The 22,427-nt window shown below is 29.6% G+C and overlaps 1 protein-coding gene across 1 annotated transcript in view; it reads left to right on the top strand.

Annotated features, from left to right (window-relative positions):
• The window catches only part of cysu (peroxidase homolog), a 219,000-nt gene that overhangs the window by 157,253 nt on the left and 39,320 nt on the right, over positions 1 to 22,427 (top strand). Inside the window, exons 4-7 of the mRNA XM_075372261.1 lie at positions 3,133 to 3,223; positions 7,304 to 7,495; positions 8,194 to 8,390; positions 21,701 to 21,874. Coding sequence (XP_075228376.1) covers positions 3,133 to 3,223; positions 7,304 to 7,495; positions 8,194 to 8,390; positions 21,701 to 21,874 — 654 coding nt within the window. The remainder of the gene's footprint in view (positions 1 to 3,132; positions 3,224 to 7,303; positions 7,496 to 8,193; positions 8,391 to 21,700; positions 21,875 to 22,427) is intronic.

Below are 22,427 nucleotides of genomic sequence, written 5' to 3'. Positions count from 1 at the left end.
AACGATAGAAAAGGATACGAGAAATAATAATCTGAAAAAAAACGTTAAGGGTTGATATTTAAATAGATCCGATTTTAAACTACAAGTATTGTTAAGATATGTAACAGTTGTATAATAGAATTTACGAATTTTACAGTTTAGATGAAACGATTACGCGTAGCCTAGTTATGTATACGAGGTGTGTGATAAAAGTAATGAGACTGACTATTTACGTATCAAAGTTTTTATTTTTTTCAAACAACAATAATATCTCCTTCAAAGTAGTTCCCTTGGGCAGCTATACACCGGCGAAGTCGTTGTTCCCATTCCTGGTAGCAGCGCTGGAAGGCTTCAACTGGTTGGGCTTTCAACTGGTCGGTCACAGTCTTTTGAATGTTCTCCAGAGTTCCAAAATGACGTCCTTTTAAGACATGTTTCAATTTCGGGAAAAGGAAAAGTCACAAGGACTCAAATCAGGTGAATAGGGTGTTGAGGAACCGTAGGAATGCGTTTTGAGATCAAAAATTCCCTGATGGAAATGGCTGTGTGACACGGGGCATTGTCATGATGAAGCATCCACTTGTCTGCAGTGTCTGGTCTCACGCGAATTACTCTTTTCCTGAGCCTTTCAAGGACACCTTTGTAAAACACTTGGTTGACAGTTTGTCCTGGAGGAACAAATTCTTTATGCACGATACCCCTTCTGTCAAAAAAGCAAATCATCACAGTTTTGATCTTTGATTTTCTCATTCGACATTTTTTCGGTCGAGGAGATGACGGAGTGTGCCACTCTTCGCTTTGTTTCAGGATCGTACTCAAATATCCAGGATTCATCACCTGTGATCACACGATTGAAGAATTCTTGGTCATTGCCGATCCTCTCAAAAAGATCATGCACACGTTTCTTCGGTTGTCCTTCTGTTCCGTTTTGAGGTATTCCGGCACCAATTTCGCACAAACCTTTCGCATGTCCAAATCGTCTGTCAAAATTTGATGTGCGATGAAAGTGTTTAAATTGAACTGTTCACTCATCATTGTTAAACGACGGTCTGATCTTACAAGAACCCTCACACACGCAAATTTTTCGTCAGATTTTGAAGTTGAAGGTCTCCCTGAGCGAAGCTGATCCTCAACGTGTTCTCGGCCTTCAAAAATTGATTTGTGCCAGCGGAAAACTTGTGCTCTTGATAAGCAATGTTCCCCGTAGGCCTGTTTCAACTTTTCAAAGGTCACACTCGTGGATTCCCCAAGTTTAACACAAAACTTGATCACACTACGTCGCTCTAAATTCCAATGCTCGATATTCGTAACACACAACAAAAACAGAACTTCGCTGATGGCGCTGTACATCAGGACTGAATGCACAATATGCGCGTACACTCTCCTTTTGGAGTCCCTGAGTCTACTAACATTCGCGAAGAGGCGACTCAACAAGCTTACAACTCACTCGGCCTTTTTGACAACCTCCATGATGTGATATCGGAATGATCTGCGGTGATCTAATCAGATACCCAAATATTTGGCAGGCTAGGAAACCATATTACTTCGAGTTTCCACCTGCCCGCTATAATAATCGCCTTGGCCGCGAGTTGTAAACCTTTATGCATTAGCCAATCTAAGGTTATGATACCTAACAAACAAAAACAGTTACTTGTACTATTTAAAAATAACAGCTAAATATTTAATGTAACTTATCAGAAGTATGCGGGTCCTCCTTGCTTGAAGAACCGTTTAAAATCTTTCTGGTATGATATTGTTTTAAATTCTGTAGAAAATTGTTCTGTAGGTTCCTTTCCCTTACTCTGGACTCATGTAACCTTTTACGAATGATTTGAGAAGTAAAATCATATCGTTTTATCTTCATAAAAAACTTTTCAATCAAAATTACTTTTTTCTATTTCTTGCTTACTAGTTTATCCTGTGATTATAGTTTTACTTCAAGACAATCTCTGCCGTGTGCAAAACCAGCTGATCCATTCACATTGTTAAGTTTTAGCAATCTAGAACTGTCCGGTAGCCTTTCGTCAAGATTCTCCCGTTACTTGTAGCTATTACTCCGTTCTCATGACAAACAGCAGAAAGACAAAATTCTTTGCGGAGACTAGATCTAGGTCCACGATTTAACACAAAATAAATATACTGTAAAATGTGATTTTTAAAACGAAACTCTAAATTTGTAAAGGGAGTTACAGTGTAAAAAATTGTCACCAGAAGGAAGTCATTTGAAAAGAAAGACTAAAGTTGTTTTTTTTAAATGCGATTTAATTTTTTTGCAAATGAAGTGTTAATTATTAAATACAGCTTATTGTTGAAATCAGCTGACGTGCACTGAAGCTAATTCATTAAATTAATGCAGTTCAAAGTTTTTCTTACTCCCTGCCATTGAACTAATGTTAAAACCAGCAACTGAAAAAAAATCTAGAAAAAATATCCGCTTCAATTTTAAAAAAATATATTCACAGTACAAGGAAGAATGACGTTATTAAATATTTTTACATTATTTAAAATTCCTTATTTCACCTCTAGAGACGAAATCAAAAAAGGTTGAATCTGTATTACAAAAATTTTCAAAGTTTTCAGTGACAACTCGAAATAAGGTTTTTTGAAAATTCGAGGTTCTCTAAAATAGAGCTTGTAAGGGTAATTATACATTCCTTAAAGGTTCAAATTCAAAAGAATTTTTGCTTAAAAAATTCTAATTTGTAACTGATGAAATTGTGAGGGAGAATAGGAAAATGTGTTTTGAAAAGACAAAATATTAAAGTTAAATTTCAAAAAATTAGCTGCTTCTTGCCTTCTGTTCATAAGTTGTATTTTTTTTAATTTTCTGTTTTAGAAAGAATAATTTATTCTCTATTTATTAAGTTATTCACTTCATTTGAATAATTTCTTTTTAATTGTTTTATTGTGTTTTTATTAATGAGGTGTTTCTTTAACTGTTATTAGTTGTGTTTCTTATTCGGTTCGAAGTGATGTCAAAAGACGTTTAAAATATCTAACTAGAAAAAAAACGGTTTCTCCGCAAATGTTCTCTCACTTGTTATTTTCTATCAGTTTATAAATAATAAAAATGAATATTTTGTCTTAATTAGTTAATGTAAATTAAATTATATCTCATAAATGCATTAATGATTATTAACTTTTATTTTTCAGAGGTTGCTCAACCCCACGGAAAATGGAAAGCTCATGAAGTAGCGTCAGTGGGTGAACTTTTATTGGATATATCGATTCAACTAGCTAAGCAGTAAGTAAATCGATTTTGAATAAAATTACTTTGAAATTAATTTTTTATTACCGATTAATTTTTTGATTATTTTAATAATGACCAATAGCATTTCAAAATTGAATAATTGCATTTTTAAAAAAATCTTTTTAACAAATTATCTGCGGTTTATATGCGATTACTTATATAATAAAGTATTAAAATTGAACAAGTTAAGATTAATCCCTGTTTTTCCTATTTTGTACTTTTTTCTTCATTATAAATAAAAAATTAAAACATAGCTTTGCGCCTTAGTTAGTCTTTGATATCATTATTTATTTGTAATATCGTCATCATGAAGTAATCGAGAAATGTTTTTAAGGTACAATGAAAATATTACTAGAGTCAGTAGGTAAATTACCATTGAAAGAACATTCTTTCAGAAAATATAGCCATCAGGCAAAAGAAAAGCTTGACGCATCTCTTTTTACCTTGGATTTCTAACAAAGCACCGGATTAAGTATTGCGGCCACCATGAGAGAGAAATTTTGATTTTACAGCACTTTTTTCCAAACATCTAATTTTCTCTTATATTCTTTATTTTCATATTTAATAAAGATGACCATAGTCGCTGTCTAATAACTATTAACAAATTTATAATAATTATTAGCCTAAGTATTTTTATTAATTGTATTAATAAGTATTTATATTAATGTATTGTCAATGACAAAATTGTATTGTCATATAATAAAACTGTAATAATAAATTGTATTGATTAATTATTGTCATTAATTGTATTAATGTATTGTCATTGGCAAATATCTTCACCCTTGTTTTTACGGTACTTTCATCCGTACATTTCAAGTAATGCTCATTAAAATTACCTTAAAATAATTTAACACACGCATGCACACACACACACACACACACACACACACACACACACACACACACACACACACACACATGTTTCCGTGAAAGTCCGAAATTACAAAATGTTAATATTCTCCGGTGAATATCCACACATAGCAAATACGTCGGTGAAAGACTGAAATATTTGCTTATGTTATATTTGGACCTTCGCGATATATGCCGACAAACATAGATACGCTCTGTGGGGGTCGAAACGATTACTAGAAATTTAAAAAGAATCACCCCCAATACCAATCTATAAGATAATAAGTTACGAGAAACTCTCGTAAAAATAAAGGAAAATTAAAAATGTCAAATGTAACCTACGCTCGCTAACCTCGTCTAATTAACAAATAATATAAATACAAATTATATAAATACAACAAATAAATATACAAATTATATATGTTTTTCTCCTACATTGGTGACGATTAATCAAATTCACCGCATTCAGTATTCACTGATGGTGACAGCTGAATAAAGATATTTAAAAAAAAAAATTGAACAAAGGGCAAACCATCTGACCATTTATTTGTACCGTTATCGTTCATCCATGCAGTTAACATATTCTGTATATCCTGAATAGCTCTTTCAATTTATAAAATGCTGAATATTTTATTAAAACTTTATATAAATGCGGTGAATTTGATTAATCGCCTCCAAAGTAGTAGAATAACATATAATTTATATATTTAACGTTAATTAGACGAAGTTAGCAAGCGTAGGTTATTTTTGGCTTAAATTTAAATTTCCTTTATTTTTACAAGAGTTTTTCGTAATCTATTTATCTTAGAGATTGGAATCGGATGATTTTTTTGTAATTATCGTTTCCACCCTCACCAGAGCTTATCTGTGTTTGTCAACATATACCGGCGAATAAGGTCGGAATAAGCAAATATTTCGGCCTTTCACCGACGTATTTGGTCGACATTCACTGGAGAATATCGACGTTTGCCAGATATCGGTCTTTCACGGTAACAATACTCTTATATAAATTTAAGATTTTATAAAATAAAAAGTTTTGAAGTAAATGTTACACTGACTTATAAAGGAATAGATATATGAATATAAGTTGTACGAATTAGAACTTTAAAACTGATAAAATGTTTTTTTTTGAGATTATACGATTATTAAACGAGTTAGATAATGAAATTTATTATTTAATAGTAATTTCTTTAGATCTAGTAAATTCTGGATCTGATATAAATAAGGGTACCCTCATATCCACTAATTAAACATTATTGATACTCCATTCTGTATGTATGTATGTATGTATATATATGTATGTAAATGACAATGTTCGTTTGTTCAAAATCTTAAATATCCGAAATTTCTTCAACGATTGCTTTGAAATTTTGACACAACGTTGCATTCGAATACGCGCGTGTTTTTTATACACCAACTATTTATATACCTAAGATGTCACACCATTGACAGGTAAAAACATACTTTTTTAAAAACAGCGCTATCTGTTGGACGTAAACGCAACACACGCTATACGAAAAATTTTATGATTCCATTTCAATGTTTCCAATATGTACTAAAAAACTACCGGACCGATTTAATAGCGGGGGGGGGGGAAAGGAGAGGGGAAAATGGTGAAAGGGAATACGGTAAAATGAAATTGGGAAAAGGAAAATGGGGGAAATGAGGAAAAGAAAAGGTTGAAATGAATAGGGGAAAAGGAATGGGGAAAGGGAAAAAGGAGAAAGGGTAAAAGGGAAAAAGAGAAAGGTTAAATTTGTTGAAGTTCCGTAATGTTCATTTTGTTAGATGTTTTATCAAACTTACCCCATGAATTGTGTTTATTTAATCTATATATATATGATTGTTTCCTGAGTACAGAATCATTAAAAAAAAACTTATAACAGTATTTATTTAGTTGGAAGTGCATTTAAAACAATATTTTTATTTACTTACAAATAACTTACTTGTTTTTTGTATACCGAACTATAAAAATATCTTTGTTGTTAGAAATGTTATCTCCTATGTTAAAATTAAAACTTTGTACAAAATAAAACTGCGGCCACCGCAATTTTCATATTTTAAACTGATTGCGAACCTTGTGTCCATTAAATCCATTGTGCGTTTTATCAATTGTAGGCATACTTCCAGAGTTGGCTGTTCCGCAAACTGGAGTACGAGTTAACCCAGCTTCTGATCCGTCACGATCGCTTTAAAGCATACCAGTGCGCGCGGGCATTGATACCTTCCGTAGAATGTGACTGCTGCGGAAAGGAGGAAACCGCAGAACCCACGGTGTTCGGGTACCATCGGTTCTTGCAGCGTAGGGAAGCATGCCCGAGAGACTTCGGCAAGCTCATCCAGATATCATAGGAGATATACTATAAACCATAGAGTTGCGCGCGGTGTCGAAAATGTCGATCATTTTTATCCGTACTAAGACGGCGGAAGAAGTACTGGGGTGAATTCTCCCTGATTTTCCCTTTGGGTAGTGATTTAATATAATTTTCTAGCTTATTATTACATTATACTAAAATTATAACAACATGTAGAAACTTAAGTGTGTATCATTTGTGTGTTGAGATAAATATTTTCTATAATAAATTTGTTGTTGTTTGCAAATAAAACACCCAAAAGCAGAATTACATAATACTGAATAGTTTCTCAGCTTAAATGCGTGTTATATGTATTTATGTATGTAAAATATTATACGTATAACTGTAATGACTGTAAGTGATCTGTTGTCATAATCACACTTCATATCCAAAACAACATAACCATTTCAAAAATTACATCCCAAGCCAGGCGCACAAGTGAAATTGAAGAATGAAGTTTACTGTCGAGATCTTCTATTGGTTTTTCATTGAGACAAATATGCTGTTATGATCACCACCTTGCTCTTAAATTTATTTATTCTCCCACCAATAACTACAGACCTAGCCTGATTACAGCTGTCTTAATTCCTTTTTTTATGGTAACAAATGAATTTTGTAGTGTGCAAAAAAATACCTAGCCGACTGATATTCTGACTGATGTCTCTTGTACTACAAGCTCTTAATTGTATCACAGAATCTTACACCACAGTCGTAAGAAAGACAGGTATGAATAAATCAATAAATTATTGTACCCCTTTATGTTATGAAACGATGTAGTATACTCGATATTTAAACTCAGGGGAAGTATTAAATGTAATTTTACTTTAATGTCGGGGAATAATTTTCTTCTAATCATATACTTTTTTTTCAGATATAACTTAAGCTATGAAGAAATAGAAAAAGGTCTGCCATTAATAGATACATCAAGGACACTAATAAGAGAGGTGTGTCCACCGTTCTTATCAAATGTTGAATGCAGACCGGGTAAATATCGTCGAAATGATGGTCTTTGTACTAACTTGAAACATCCAACTTGGGGAGCAACAAACACTCCATTTACTAGGTAAGCTCATTACTTTTTAAGAAATTGTAATCACTATACAGGTGAATGAAGAGACAGGATGTTGAAGGCACATCATGAATCTTTTGTACGCTATTAGAAGTAAAATTAGGTAAAATTTATCGAAGCAATAAGTAAAATAAGTAGCTCTACTGAACTCAATGGTATTAACTCATTTGATTGAATTTGTGCAATAAGTATAAGACATTTCACCGCATAAATATTTCTTAACATATTAATTCTTTCTCACATAACTGAATTACAAGTTCATTAAAATTTTAAATATCTTAATTTTAATTTCCTTTTAAATCAAAATGGTGTTAGTTAACTAAATATAAGATATTTCAATAGAAACACCTATAATTGTTGACTTCTGTATTTATAAAATGTATTTTTATTTATACATTTTTTTTAACAGTAAGTTTACCAACATATACTTCAACAGTTTTACAGTATCTAACCATTTTTTATTTCACTGACGAGTTAAAATGATATTTGTAAAGCGTAATGGTCATGCCATAGTTAATGTCAATAAAGCTTGTTATTTTTTACATACTTCAAAAACGTATCCTCATCATAGACGTAAAACTGTAATTGGGAATCCCTGAAGTTAATTGAGTTCATAAATAGACAGAAAATGATTCACATAACAAACAAAGTTTGTTAAAAATATTAAGTTTCCTTTTTGTGTGTTTTTATAGACTTGTAGGACCACTATTTGCTGATGGAATGACAACCCCAAGAATCAGTGTAACCGGTAAACAATTACCTCTACCAAGAATTGTGTCTCGTACTATGCATCCTGATGAAGGTTACCACGAACATGCAGGAACAGTCATGGTGGTTGCATGGGGACAATTTATGGATCATGACTTTACATTGACTGGAACACCTCTTGGTTAGTAATACATCTTTCACTAATCCATAAAATAATGAATTTTTCTTTTTAATTGCATTGATTACTTTCATCGTGAAGAATATAACCTTTTTGCATAATTAATTTTATCATGCAAGTTGAATTCAAGAGTCCTTAACATTAATTTTGGTTACTAAATTTATGATTAAAATTTTATGAGTTTATTTCATTTGCAGAGTACAAAAACATTATATAATAATTGCAATAAACTTCAAAATGATGCCTTACACAGATACATTACTCAGTAGAAACTCTATACATTTATTTTATTTTCCTAACTTTTAACTACTCTACTTTTTTGCATAATGTATAACAATATAATTTTATGTTGGCTGCCCATTACAATTTTGCCTATTCTACAATGAATGAATCGGTTGCTTAATTTTTTTTCATATCTTTTATTAAAAGAGTTATTTGTTAAAAGCTAATTAAATGTATTTTAACATAATTTACTTACTTTTATTCAAATTTTACTTTCAAAGACAACAGCAACGTCCATCCAGAGTATAAAACAAATTAATCCAAACTGTATATTTGATAAAGTGTAGTTTTAATTAGAAAAATGTTACAACTGTACAATTTATAATGATTAAGTGGTCCTAATATGAGTAATATATCCTTCCTCTTTGTTTAAATTAATGTACACTAATATTTGATATAAATTTGCAAATTTAAAAAAAAATGTATTTTGTCACAAAACATTCCTGTATTGTATATTAATTTAATGAGATCATGTTTTGTTAAACAATCTATTTTTGCCATTCATTATTTTACAACTGTCCAAAAATGATAACATAATTTTAACATCCGGGGAGCAGCCTGAACACTTGCGCACTTAAATGTTTTGTTCTTTTAGAAGCATGTTTGTTTTTTTCGGCATAATAATATAAATCTCAGTCTTGGAATATGGTGTTTCCTTATGGAAAGTTCTGAAGTTAGGTAACAATCTGTACTAAAAGAATCTTGAAATACTGAATTCATCTCTCTTCAATCTACCAATCCCTGGCACTTATGAACCAGAAACTTCAAATGTAAAACAACCATAAATATTTATTAGGGTGTTTAACAGATTGTTGGTTATAGGGCTGGTAATGTTTACTCATTTGATTTTTTATAAATATATAAATCTCTTTGATACCAAACATAGACATGTAATTTATCAGAAAAGTTTCTAAAAATAGTTATGTTATGTAACAAATCATAGAATAAATTTACATAAAGCACTATTTAATGCATGCCAGTCAGTAGATAATCACAAATTATTGCCTCAATTACTCTACAAACATAAAGAATGAGTGTAATCAAACACTACAGAAAAATTATAATAATCCAGAAAAATCTGAAAAATTCCTGTGTATAAATTAATTTTTACACTAATATATCCCTTTCAGTTAAATGATTGTAATAGTACAATACTAATTCACTGCAAAGAGCATATACAAAATTCCTTATTCCTTTCTCTTTGCAAGTAGTTATTTCCCTTTGATATCACTGAAGTTCTTATTTAAATGCTAAATGTCAAATATTCTAATCTTAAGTCAAATATTTTCTTCATTCTTTTGATCATGTTCAAAATGTGGAGTAATTGTCAAAGTTATCTCAACAAACAATTCCGTATTCAATGGGAAGAGATGAATATCAGAATATTTATTTCTGACTTCCAAGGAGTACCCCAGTGTCTCAGAAAGTTTTCATTCCTTATTCTCACTCACAATCTCCAAACATATATAGTAAACTAATAACAATTTTAAAAAAAGTATTATAGATTCATTTCTTTATTTTTTAATTAAAATACTTAATTACACAATCTCATAAGTATTTGAATATTATTCTCAAAAGTCAAACATTAACTTATCAGATTATTAATTCTGTTATTTCTTGACTGTGTAAAGGAATATAATAAATATTGTACATCATAAGAAATAATGAAAGAAAGAGATAGATAGATAGATAGATAGATGGATAGATAGGTAGATAGATAGATAGATAGATAGAGATAGATAGAGATAGATAGATAGATAGCTAGAGATAGATAGATAGATAGATAGATAGATAGACAGAGAGAGACAGGAGAGAAAGAGAGAGAATATATATATATATATATATATATGTGTGTGTGTGTGTGTGTGTGTGTGTGTGTGTGTGTGTGTGTGTGTGCATTTGTATAGATACAGGTTCATACATTTTCTTAGATAACGGTATCATTCTATAGAACTCACTATACTAATATTTTCAAGTTAAAATATGTTAAATATGTTAAAATATTTTCAAATAAAATTTGTTTTTTTTCCAGTCCTGACATGATATTCAAAATAGCCTTGAAGGTGATATAAAGACATTTTATTATAATCTGTTTGTTTATAAAAAAAAATCATAGTAGATTATAGTGGTAGCCATAATGGATTATATTTATGTATTATAATTATGATATTATTGTATGCATTATAATACATAATTATAATTAAATTTAAATATGTTAATTTTAATTTATTTTTAATGCAAATTGATGTTAGGTAACTAAATATAAGATATTTCAACAGAAACACCTATAATTGATGACTTCTGTATTTATAAAATGTTTTTTTTATTTATATGTTTTTTTAACAGTAAATTTACCAACATAATTATACTTCAACAGCTTTTACAGTATCTAACCATTATTTATTTCACTGATGAATTAAAATGATGTTTGTAAATAAAATGTGATGTTCATGCCGTAATTTATGTCAATAAAGCTTTTATTTTTTACATACTTCAAAAACCCATCCTCCTCATCATAGAAGTAAAACTATAATTGGGAATCCCTTGACTTGGGAATACAGTTGACTTTCTCTTAAAATAATTTTGACTTTGAATTCTCTTCTTTAAAATAATTTTAATGAACAAAAGTCCATTCAAACCTTATCCTTTACCTTAAAGAAATACATTGAAAATGTAAAAATTTTAAATCTTATGAAGAAATCTTAACACCAATTTGTTTTCCAAGCAGTTATTAGATTAATTGCTTCGATATCTTCTTTCCAATTATTTTTTATATCTTAGATGTAGATGGCCACCATCACGTGACCAAAATCCTACAATGCTATTGGTTCGTGGTGCAGAAAAGACAAGTAGATACTACTAGTAATATATAATGTAAATAAAACAGATTGAAGCGTAATTGTAACAAATACAGAAAATGTGCTAAATTGTTTTAATACTAAAATACCTTCCAAAAATCAAAGTGAAATTAAAAAAGATGAAAATTTATATAACGCAAACTTAATAGTGTATTTAAGTGTTGGGATTGTAAAATATTTTACTTCGTTTTTATTGAGAAAAGTATCTAGAAACAAAACAGAAAATAAAAAGATGTGAACACCAAAATCAAAATAACGAATTTCGGTGGTATGTTATTTTTTTTAAATGAATTTATATTTTCTTTTAAACGTAACGCCGTAGCAGAGATTAAGGAAAAATAAGTTGTAACACTAATATTAAACTCTTAACGAAACGACAACGCTAAGCTTAAGCGTTAACGTCACGATAAGACAGTCGCCAACCGCCGAATGAAACGTTAAGTCATCTTAAAATATATATAAACTGGATTCAAAAACAAAAGTGAGCTAATCGTTTATAAATTCAAGTTTTAGTCAAGTTTGTAAAAACTTTAAAAATTTATCCTTAAAAAATACATTCGGAATATTCATATGCATTTCATCACACTTTATCAAATTTATCCAAGTAAGGAAAACACCTCCCATCATTAACTATGAATTCGTATCTGGTTTAAAGATACCAAATCCGTCAATTTGTCGTAATTTATTTTTTAGCCCCATTTTAACTTATCTAAACCTAAGTTATATTATGCAGTTTAACATAAAAATTCAACTAATTACATTTCACACCGGTTCTTAAAATATAAAACATATATAAGAAAAATAAGAGTCTCTCGGCCAACCATGACACCATTTATTCTCCAAATAAGTTTGGAAAAACAAGTTTAGAGTTCAGAAACGTCTGTGTCCTGTGTCGGTTAGTCGAGAGAATAAGGAAAATTTCTTTAAAACACTCTTTTATAAGTATGATATAAAGGAAACATTTGAATAAACCCAGCAGTATTTTTAAAATCTTAAAACAAAATTTTTGAAATGATTACAGCTTTCTCCTTTTAAAATAAATGCAATTTGTAAAAACAGTTCCTTACACCCCTGTTTATTTCCAACTACTTATAATTTCTGTATTATTACATTTGAGTCTGTTTAGGGTAAATATCAAGTAGTCTGGTAGTAGTAATTCAACTACAATCAGGATCTATTTTACTTATCTAATATTTGAAATAAGAAATTAGTTTTAAAAAGAATCAATGCGTTATTAAAAAATTATACAATGGGTTTAAGTAAAAGAATAAAATTTTAAAACATATTTTTTTAGGACATCAGCAGATGTGGAAACAGCACTTTTGTAAATGTACATCTAAAAAAGCTGTGATAAATATAAGGTTTACAGTTTCGATCTCAAATGTAAATACATACAAAAAGGACTTGCTAAAAATTCTATTTGGAAGAATATGGTTTTGATTGTTACGTTTTTTTCTTTATCAAGTCAGACTGGTCTAGCTGGCCTCCGTGGCACGAGTGGGAGCATCTCTGCCTTTCATCCGGAGGCCCCGGGTTCGAATCCCGGTCAGCTCAGACTGTACTGGATTTGATTCGCCCCAACTTAACTGAACCGGACAAAATTGGGCTGGACTTGAATAGAATTGATTAACTAAAACTGACCCCACCTGAACCGGACTGTATTTGACTGTAGATTGAATTAAACTCTTCCGAAGTATACTTAATTCGGCATTAAATTAGCGCCGTTCCTTTGAATGGACTGGGCTGTTATCAGCAGTAACACGTGCACATTAGTTACACCGAAATTTTCCAAAAATTCTAAAGCATTCAAAATGTCTACTGTTATATCAGAAGTTTTACCTACATTTTTAGGTTTTTATTCAATATCTTCGTCTAGGTATTTTAGTTATCCAAAATATATAAAATTTACATCACTAAAATAACTTCACAACACAAATATCCACAATATTTCGCACATCCCAACCCCTCCTGACGCTTCCGGTCGCAACCCCTCCCTCCCGTTCCTAGCCTTGATCGGCTTTAACGGGAATTGTCTTTCACCCTCTAACGTTTTACATCTCATAATAGTAATAAGCTAGGCCTCGTTAGGATGCCACTGATGTAAATGCCCCGGTAGTCATTTACATCAGTGATTTATAAACTCAGCTTTTGCCTTCGCTGCAGGCCTTATCCGAATGCCTTATCAGCCTTATCTTGAAATTCCGTTGCTCTCTGAACTAGCTAACCCAGTTCGCGGAAGCACGAATCCTGCGCCTTGTTCTATATTTAATAGAGCCAATTTGTGTGTAAATGTCTCATAAATTTGAGGCAATTGAATAACAACATACCACCAAAAATGATATTCGCAACAACGAAATTTATTCCTAGTTCCCGTAGTGAACTCAACTTCAGTTCATAATATTTCGTACAGTATAAACAAACATTACCCGAAATTTGTACAGCTGTAATGTTAACATACTCATCAACGGAACAGGTTAGGAAACATGTACACAAACCCACTACAATACTGAAAATTGTACAAATTAAATGTGATGAAGTCATGGATTCATGACTTCATAATTATGAACGTGGTTTATGAATGGCATAATTTGTAAAAATTAAAAAAAAATTGAAAACATCTTCCTAACATCAAAAATTACATATAATTTTAAACAGAAAAAGCGGGAAAATTTGTAAATGTAAAAACCATATATCGGGGTTTTCCGGTAAAAACCCCATTAATTTATTTAAATAATGTATTGTAAATTTTTTTAGGATATTATTGTTTATATATTATTGAAAAGAAAGTTTCGTTTTTTTACTTCCTTGAACGAAGTAAAGGCGGTATTGTGATCGCGATAAATTTCGGTTCCCAGATTTCGACGGAAATAGCCATTAGTACATACTGTAGCCATACTGTTATTTGTTGTATAACACGGTATTTCTACTTTAAATAAATCAACAACCGCGGGGAATGCACCATTTCCGCGGTTGTTTCTTTCTTCATTTGTACATAAGAGATTTTTAATAAAATAATTACGTTGCAAACGCTTTGAAAATCTCCTTTTTTCAGCTTTGAGGTCTGATAAGATGGTCTATTCCAGTGATTCCCAAACTGTGCGCCGCGTGACCCCGGGAACCGTGGCTTCTTCACAGGGGCGACGCGAAATACTGTAAAAGCTTCACAATTAATTGAACCAAGACATTTATAATTATTAATTTAATGTTAATAAAGTAAAAAAAAGTATTAAATAATGAAGATGGAGGAGTTTTATTTATGTTTCTCTTACATACGAGTAGTCATATTTTTACTTAGGGTAGGACGCCATGGAAAAATTTTAATTGATAAAGGGCGCCGCGACTCGGAAAAGTTTGGGAACCACTGGTCTAATCGATTATGTACTATTTTATGACCATCATTATGCATTCGCAGCGACAACGATATGTTTGGGCTCTTTTCGGCAAACTGATTCTTGCCATTTTTTCCTTGAAATAATTTTTGATTAGATTTAAGCTATCGTCTTTCGTTTTTTTCTAAGTAATCATTACTATTGTATTTATTTCTTTGATCTGTTAATTTAGATCTCTATCTCTTTAATGACTCTTAATGTCATTAGAGTCGATCTAAAACCGATAGCACTATTAAAATACAAAGACCTGTTAATTCTACTTAAGTATTTACCATCAGAGTGTCATCTGTTTTATCAAAACATAAATAACTGCAGTGAATTAAATGATTACCCTGAAGAAGAAAGTGATGAAGACTAGAGGAAATAATTATCTTTAATCAGATATAGTTTAGAATATTAATTTTGTTAATAAATTGTATTTGAATATTTAGTAGATTTTCTACTATTTAATAATTTTGAGTTTATTTGTGAATTTTTATCGCACAGTAGATAATATTACTACTGAAGAAATGATTATATTTTTTAATTCTTTGTAAATTTTTTTTTGAGTGTCCATAACAATAATATGTTGTATTACAGAAAATTTTTTTGTGAGGAAAATAATTTTATAACAACTAAAGTCTTTTAATTACCTTTTTGTTTTCAGTGTAACATTGTTTTAATATTGTACAATCATTATACTGCACAATTTATTTGTCTCTTGGACGAAGCAGTCAGGAGGTTGTGTTGCACTAGTATTATCTTTTAGGAACGCTACTTTTTAATAAAATATTTTTTTTGCAAAATAAAACGTAATTTTCATCAGACTTATTGCTTTTCTTTCACAAATGACTGGACATGATGTTAAAATTTATTTTTTTAAATGTTAAGTACATAGAGGTATAAGATAGCATGACCATTTTCTTTTAATATAAAACAAAAATTAATAAACAGGCAATAACATCTATTAAAGTAGACCTAAATGAGGTATTTTAGTAAAAGAGCTATGATGGAAAGATAGTGATGAGCAAAGGAAATTAGAAAAAGCGAATCTCTAAACTTGAAACTGCTCTACTGTAAAATTGTAAAAATGGAGATTGTGTCCTTTACCTCCAGGCTACAGATATGTAAACCGATAAATAATTATAAATGTATACAGTTGCCGAATAATAATAACAACAAATTTTAGTGATAAGTTGTCAAAAATTATTGAAGCTAAAGAAGATAAAAATAGGAAGAAAATTACTAGAAATATTAGTGAAATGAAAAATGATGATAACGTTAATAAATATAAGAAAAATTTACAAATAATAATTATATGTTGCCAAATATTATTGATGATAATAAAAATAATAATTATAAGAAGAAAATGTAGTAATTTTAATAATAAGAATGTTAATAATAATACTTTCCGAATAAAAATAATATTAATAATTTTAATAAGAAGAAATATAGGAATACGAAAAGGAGTAATGTTAATAATAATGAAATGTTCCAAATAAAAGTGATAATATTAATATCAAAAATAAGAAGAATAAATACAGCAGCAACTTGAATATGAATAATCAAACAAAGAAATTTTCGAAAATTAGAACCGATCAAATGAATTGGGAAGGATTTTTATTAAAATAACGGATACTAGGACTACTAAGAAAATAAAATAATATAATGTTTACGAATTAAAGAAAATAAGGATTTAAGCTAATTTTTGGCTTTAATATTACGAATATATATTAAGAAGAATTTGGTAATACTCGTATAGTAAAATAACTAAATAAATATTTGGAGAAAAATACTAGAATAAAATAAATATTTAGAATGACATGTCTTAAGAAGAGAAAGAGGATAATGTTGAGATAAAATAATAGGTACGCTTAGCAAATTACCAGTAATAATGAAATAATAAAATTTCAAAAATGTTTTTATATATTATATATTACTAGTGAATATATATTGTATTTATTCAGAAGAATTCTTCGTATTATTTAATTTAAGTGAAGTAAAAATGATGTAATCGCCGATGACGTTGAAACAGGCCAGATGTATTAAATCTTTTTAATGTTATTACTTATGAAAATATATTGTGAAATCAACCAATATTTCAATACTCGTATTTTAATAAAGAATTGCTTATAATATTTTAATAAAATCTCAATCTTAATATAATGTTTCAATCCATCTTAATAGGATTAAATATTAATCCTATTATTAGGATTTATTAATAATTAATCCTAAATAATTACACATAGTGAAATAAAAGCAATAATTAATGATAAAGTGTAAATAATTTTTGATATTAAAATTATAAGAATATGATTACGAAATTTTTTATAAAAAAGGAACAAAATGCAGATGCTGTAACGATAAATAATTAAAAATTTAGAAAATAATCCAAGTGACACAAATGAAATTAACCAAATCGTTAATGAAACCGTAAATTTATATTTACCAGAATTAGATAATCAATCGATGATTGTAAATGTAGATGAAAGTGAAAACGGCAATGAAATTCAACCTGTCGAAAATCAACCAACAAATCGAAGAGGATGACGGTCAGATAGCACATACGAATTTTTAAAGTAACAGTCGCAAATATACCAATATCCGAAGAACCCGTCAATTACGTAAAAACCCCAACAATGTTAAGATTAATAAAGGATAACCCACGTAAAGTAAAGATACAGAAATTACTTGATAATAAAACTAGAATAAATGCAGAAACATCTGAAAATTTTGTTAGTGATATTAATTTTATTAAAGAATATTTAATACCTATGTAAAATATAGCTTGTATTTTGAAAATAATTTTTACGAAAGATTCACAACTGTATCAGAATATTTAAAAAGATATCGAATACAATTAGTTAAATGTAATAGTAAAGTATTAGATATTGATAACAATGAAGAATTACAGGAAATAATCGATATCTACCATGTAGGTAAAACGAATCACCGAGGAATACAAGAGACTTATCAGCAATTTAAAAGAAGATATTATTCCCCAAATTTAAATTCACGTGTACAATATATATCACCAAATGTGAAGAATGTTTAAAAACAAAATATAGAAGAATTCCACCTTATTTATAAATAAATCTAACTCCTACACCTACTAAACCACTGCAAATATTACTTGTAGATTGCATTCCACTGAAAAACAAACGTTTTTCTTCAATTGTAGATAGTTTTTCAAGATTTGCACAAGTATATTTAACTGCAGGACCACAAACTATGAATTTTTTTTTTTTTTGTCTTCAGTCATTTGACTGGTTTGATGCAGCTCTCCAAGATTCCCTATCTAGTGCTAGTCGTTTCATTTCAGTATACCCTCTACATCCTACATCCCTAACAATTTGTTTTACATATTCCAAACGTGGCCTGCCTACACAATTTTTTCCTTCTACCTGTCCTTCCAATATTAAAGTGACTATTTCAGGATGCCTTAGTATGTGGCCTATAAGTCTGTCTCTTCTTTTAACTATATTTTTCCAAATGCTTCTTTCTTCATCAATTTGCCGCAATACTTCTTCATTTGTCACTTTATCCACCCATCTGATTTTTAACATTCTCCTATAGCACCACATTTCAAAAGCTTCTAATCTTTTCTTCTCAGATATCTCCGATTGTCCAAGTTTCACTTCCATATAAAGCGACACTCCAAACATATACTTTCAAAAATCTTTTCCTGACATTTAAATTAATTTTTGATGTAAACAAATTATATTTCTTACTGAAGGCTCGTTTAGCTTGTGCTATTCGGCATTTTATATCGCTCCTGCTTTGTCCATCTTTAGTAATTCTACTTCCCAAATAACAAAATTCTTCTACCACCATAATCTTTTCTCCTCCTATTTTCACATTCAGTGGTCCATCTTTGTTATTTCTACTACATTTCATTACTTTTGTTTTCTTCTTGTTTATTTTCATGCGATAGTTCTTGCGTAGGACTTCATCTATGCCGTTCATTGTTTCTTCTAAATCCTTTTTACTCTCGGCTAGAATTACTATATCATCAGCAAATCGTAGCATCTTTATCTTTTCACCTTGTACTGTTACTCCGAATCTAAATTGTTCATTAACATCATTAACTACTAGTTCCATGCAAAGATTAAAAAGTAACGGAGATAGGGAACATCCTTGTTGGACTCCCTTTCTTATTACGGCTACTATGGAAATAGCAGATACAATTTTTAATTATTTTACGCATCACGGAGTATCCGAAATAATTATTGGGTATTATAGTAATGGATTTAATAATGAAATTAAAGAATTAATGAAGTTGCATAAAATTAAAATAGATTTTACAAGTGCACAACACCCGCAGTCTAACGGAATTTGTGAAAGATTTCATTCTACTTTAGTCAAACACATAACCATATTTAATTATAGGACAGAATTTAAAAATGAACATATAGAAAATAAAATAAAATATGCAGTTATAGCTTATAATAGTAGTATTCATTCAGTGAGTAAATTAACACCATTTGAAATATTATATGGGCGTAATAATTACAATTCGTTATTAGAAGCTGATATTCAACAGCAGGTAATAAATGACTACATACCTTAAAAAGAAGCAGCCAGTATAAACATTTATTTAAAACAATTAAATTACAATCACGGTAAATTTTTAGACGTTGTTGGCTATTGTAGATTAATAGATTAAAAGGAATAATTATGGATATTACTGATTTCCTCTTCCAAACAATCAAAAAATTATCGTGGATGAGGAGTGTAAATATTTAGAAAAAGCTGTTTACGAAAACAATTACGAATATTGTGATGAATGGGAGGAATAGGTTGTTCAAAATACTTCATGAGCATATCGTCATAAAAAAGTGGGTATTTTACAGAAAGAATCGTAATAGAAAAAAAAGTTTGGATAAACAGAAAAATGTAAGATTTAATTTTTTAAACATGGTGTGTAACTTTTAACAATAGCAAATACATAAAGTGTTAATTTAAACAAAGGGATTGTTTTCAATCGAAAATTCAACTTGGTGTCTTTCTTATTTATTGGTGTTTTTACAAAGAAAATTCTTATTGGAAATCTATAATTAAATAAATCTTGATTTGCTTGTTCTATTTTTTCCTTGAAAAATTTTTCGAAAAAATAATTGCTCTTACAGATGTTCGCATCATTTTCTTCACACAAAAATGTATCTGGCAACTCCTTTAAATTTTACTTCTGTGATATCTCTCACAGTAAAATTCTTACTTTCTCCCAAAACTTCCATTTCATCTGCAAACTTGTAATTTTCTGGTAAGTCTTAAATACATATTTTAGGGAAAACATGATGGTTAAACGAGTCTCTTCCACAAACTGAAGATTCTCCAATACAATCCAAATTACTTTCAAAATTATTTTTCACTGTTTAACAAAATATTGCACCTTATAACACGGCTAATTTTTGTTTCATCTTTTTATTTTTCAATTAAATCTTTTAAATTATCTCGATTTTCGGCGTTTAACGAATTTAAGCTCTTCACTTGGTTTTCCACACGTTTTCTCTTTTGAATGGTTGAAAAAAAGATAGCCGGATTCTTAATTTTATCAGGAAGTTGAATGGTAAAATTTTGGTAGCCGAAACATAGCGAATAAATTTTGTCTGCTCACTGATGCATCGGTACAGTTTCAAAAAACTGTTCTCATCTATTCTTTTCCAAACATTTTCTTTTGTATAATAAAAAAACGTGGATATCGTAAAAAATAATGTTACCAAAACATTTAACATGGTATTTCGCGGAATTAAAAATAACACAGAAATTTTTTTACGGATCAGTAATGATCGAATTGTTATGGGTGTTGATCGGTGGACTGAATACGCGTATAAACTGGATGTTACTATTAACACAGAATATTATACACAGTTTAAGTCTATCCAAAAATTGAATTTGCATGTTAGTTACTAAGCCGGTTAAGATTTTAATGGGCTGTGGTTCATTAAAATTATTTTAAATGAATTCAAATTAAAGATTATTTTAAGAGAAAGTTAAGGTTTTTGCTACAAATCATCACCCTTACTGCACGTGTGCGCATACGGGTGTGTGGGAGTGTGTGTGCCCTTACACATATATCCTTGCTGAGATATACAAGTGAAAATTAAAAGGGATTAATAAAAGTAACAGGATTTTCCCCTGTTTTTGGTCAGTAAAATTTTACTGCATATAGTGATAATTTTAATAGCTTTCAAAAAAAAATTATAAATTACAAATATTCAAAGGCTAGGTACTATCTATTTATTTTTATAAGGCGCTGCTACTAATAACAAACTTGGACTAATGTCAATAATGTTTTGGCTTAACTAATAGTTCAAAAATGCTTATGGTATTTTTCAAATCATAATCACTCCTTGCTGGCAACCTTAGCTAATGGAAACTACCAGTTTCAGCAAAACCAGCAAAAAACTGTTAAAAAATGTTCCATTTGATTAACAGTAAAGGAAAATATAAAAACTCTGTCGCAGTAAGTGCAAAAGAAGGACGGATTTTCGGTTTTAGTTAACCTTGAAAATGTGTCAAAAACCCAGTTTTTTGTCTCTAACTTGGGTTCATGTGAACGATTTGCTTGAAAATCAATAGGGTTCTATTTCTATTTGGTCTACATCATCCTACAAGTTATTCAAAATCAGTTTAGATTTAGTAAGAGTGGACGAATAAATCTTATACGTATGTAAATAAACATGACCGGTCGTAATAGCGATTTCCAAATTCTTTGGAAATTCGCTAAAAATTACTTATTTATCAGTTTTAAATAGTAAGTTATAATAGTAATAATGCATATTAATTTTATTTTATTTTCAAGATCCACTGAATAAGAATGAACCAGAAGAATGTTGTAATAGGCCACCACACTTGAAGAATCCTTATTGTTTAGAAATCGAAGTACCAGAAGATGATTATTTCTACCGTAAATTTGGTGTTAGATGCCAAGATTTTGTCAGAGGATTCCCAGCAGTTCGTCCAGGATGTAGGCTAGGTAAGATAGTCATAGTTTTATATTAAATCTTATATTTTTAAAAATATTCTCAATGCTGTGTAAGAATTTAGACGTAAATTAATCTTAAAATAATAGTCTATTATTTCATTATTACTTTAATTATTAGATATTTTTTATGAATAAAATCATCATCATAACTTTCTTATTTTATTTAACTAAAGAAATAAATTATTTTTAATCTACTTGTTTAATAGATCTCATACAGACCTTCATGTACAAGTATTTTACAAAGGCAAATTGCAATACAAACTGTTCACTTATATAAAAAGTAACATCTTTAGTTCAAACTTAATTTATTTCTTCCCTTTTAGTAGGCATAATCTATTTTTTTAATCAAGTCATTTATTTCTTAAACATTACTTCAAGTTAATTATAAAATAAGCATTTCTTATTTTATATTACTATTTTTAGTTACTTATCTTTGAATGATCAGAATATTAAATAATTAATTTTGGTTTAATTTTAATTTAATTTAAAGAAAATCGTTTAAACGATTTTAATTTAAATTTAAAATTATTGTTCATTTTTTTAT

The sequence above is a fragment of the Lycorma delicatula genome, chromosome 1 (genome assembly GCF_047948215.1).
Source record: "Lycorma delicatula isolate Av1 chromosome 1, ASM4794821v1, whole genome shotgun sequence".
In the NCBI taxonomy this organism is placed as follows: domain Eukaryota; kingdom Metazoa; phylum Arthropoda; class Insecta; order Hemiptera; family Fulgoridae; genus Lycorma; species Lycorma delicatula.
The sequence above is the reverse complement of the archived record's forward strand: the minus strand, read 5'-3'. Positions and strand labels throughout refer to the sequence as shown.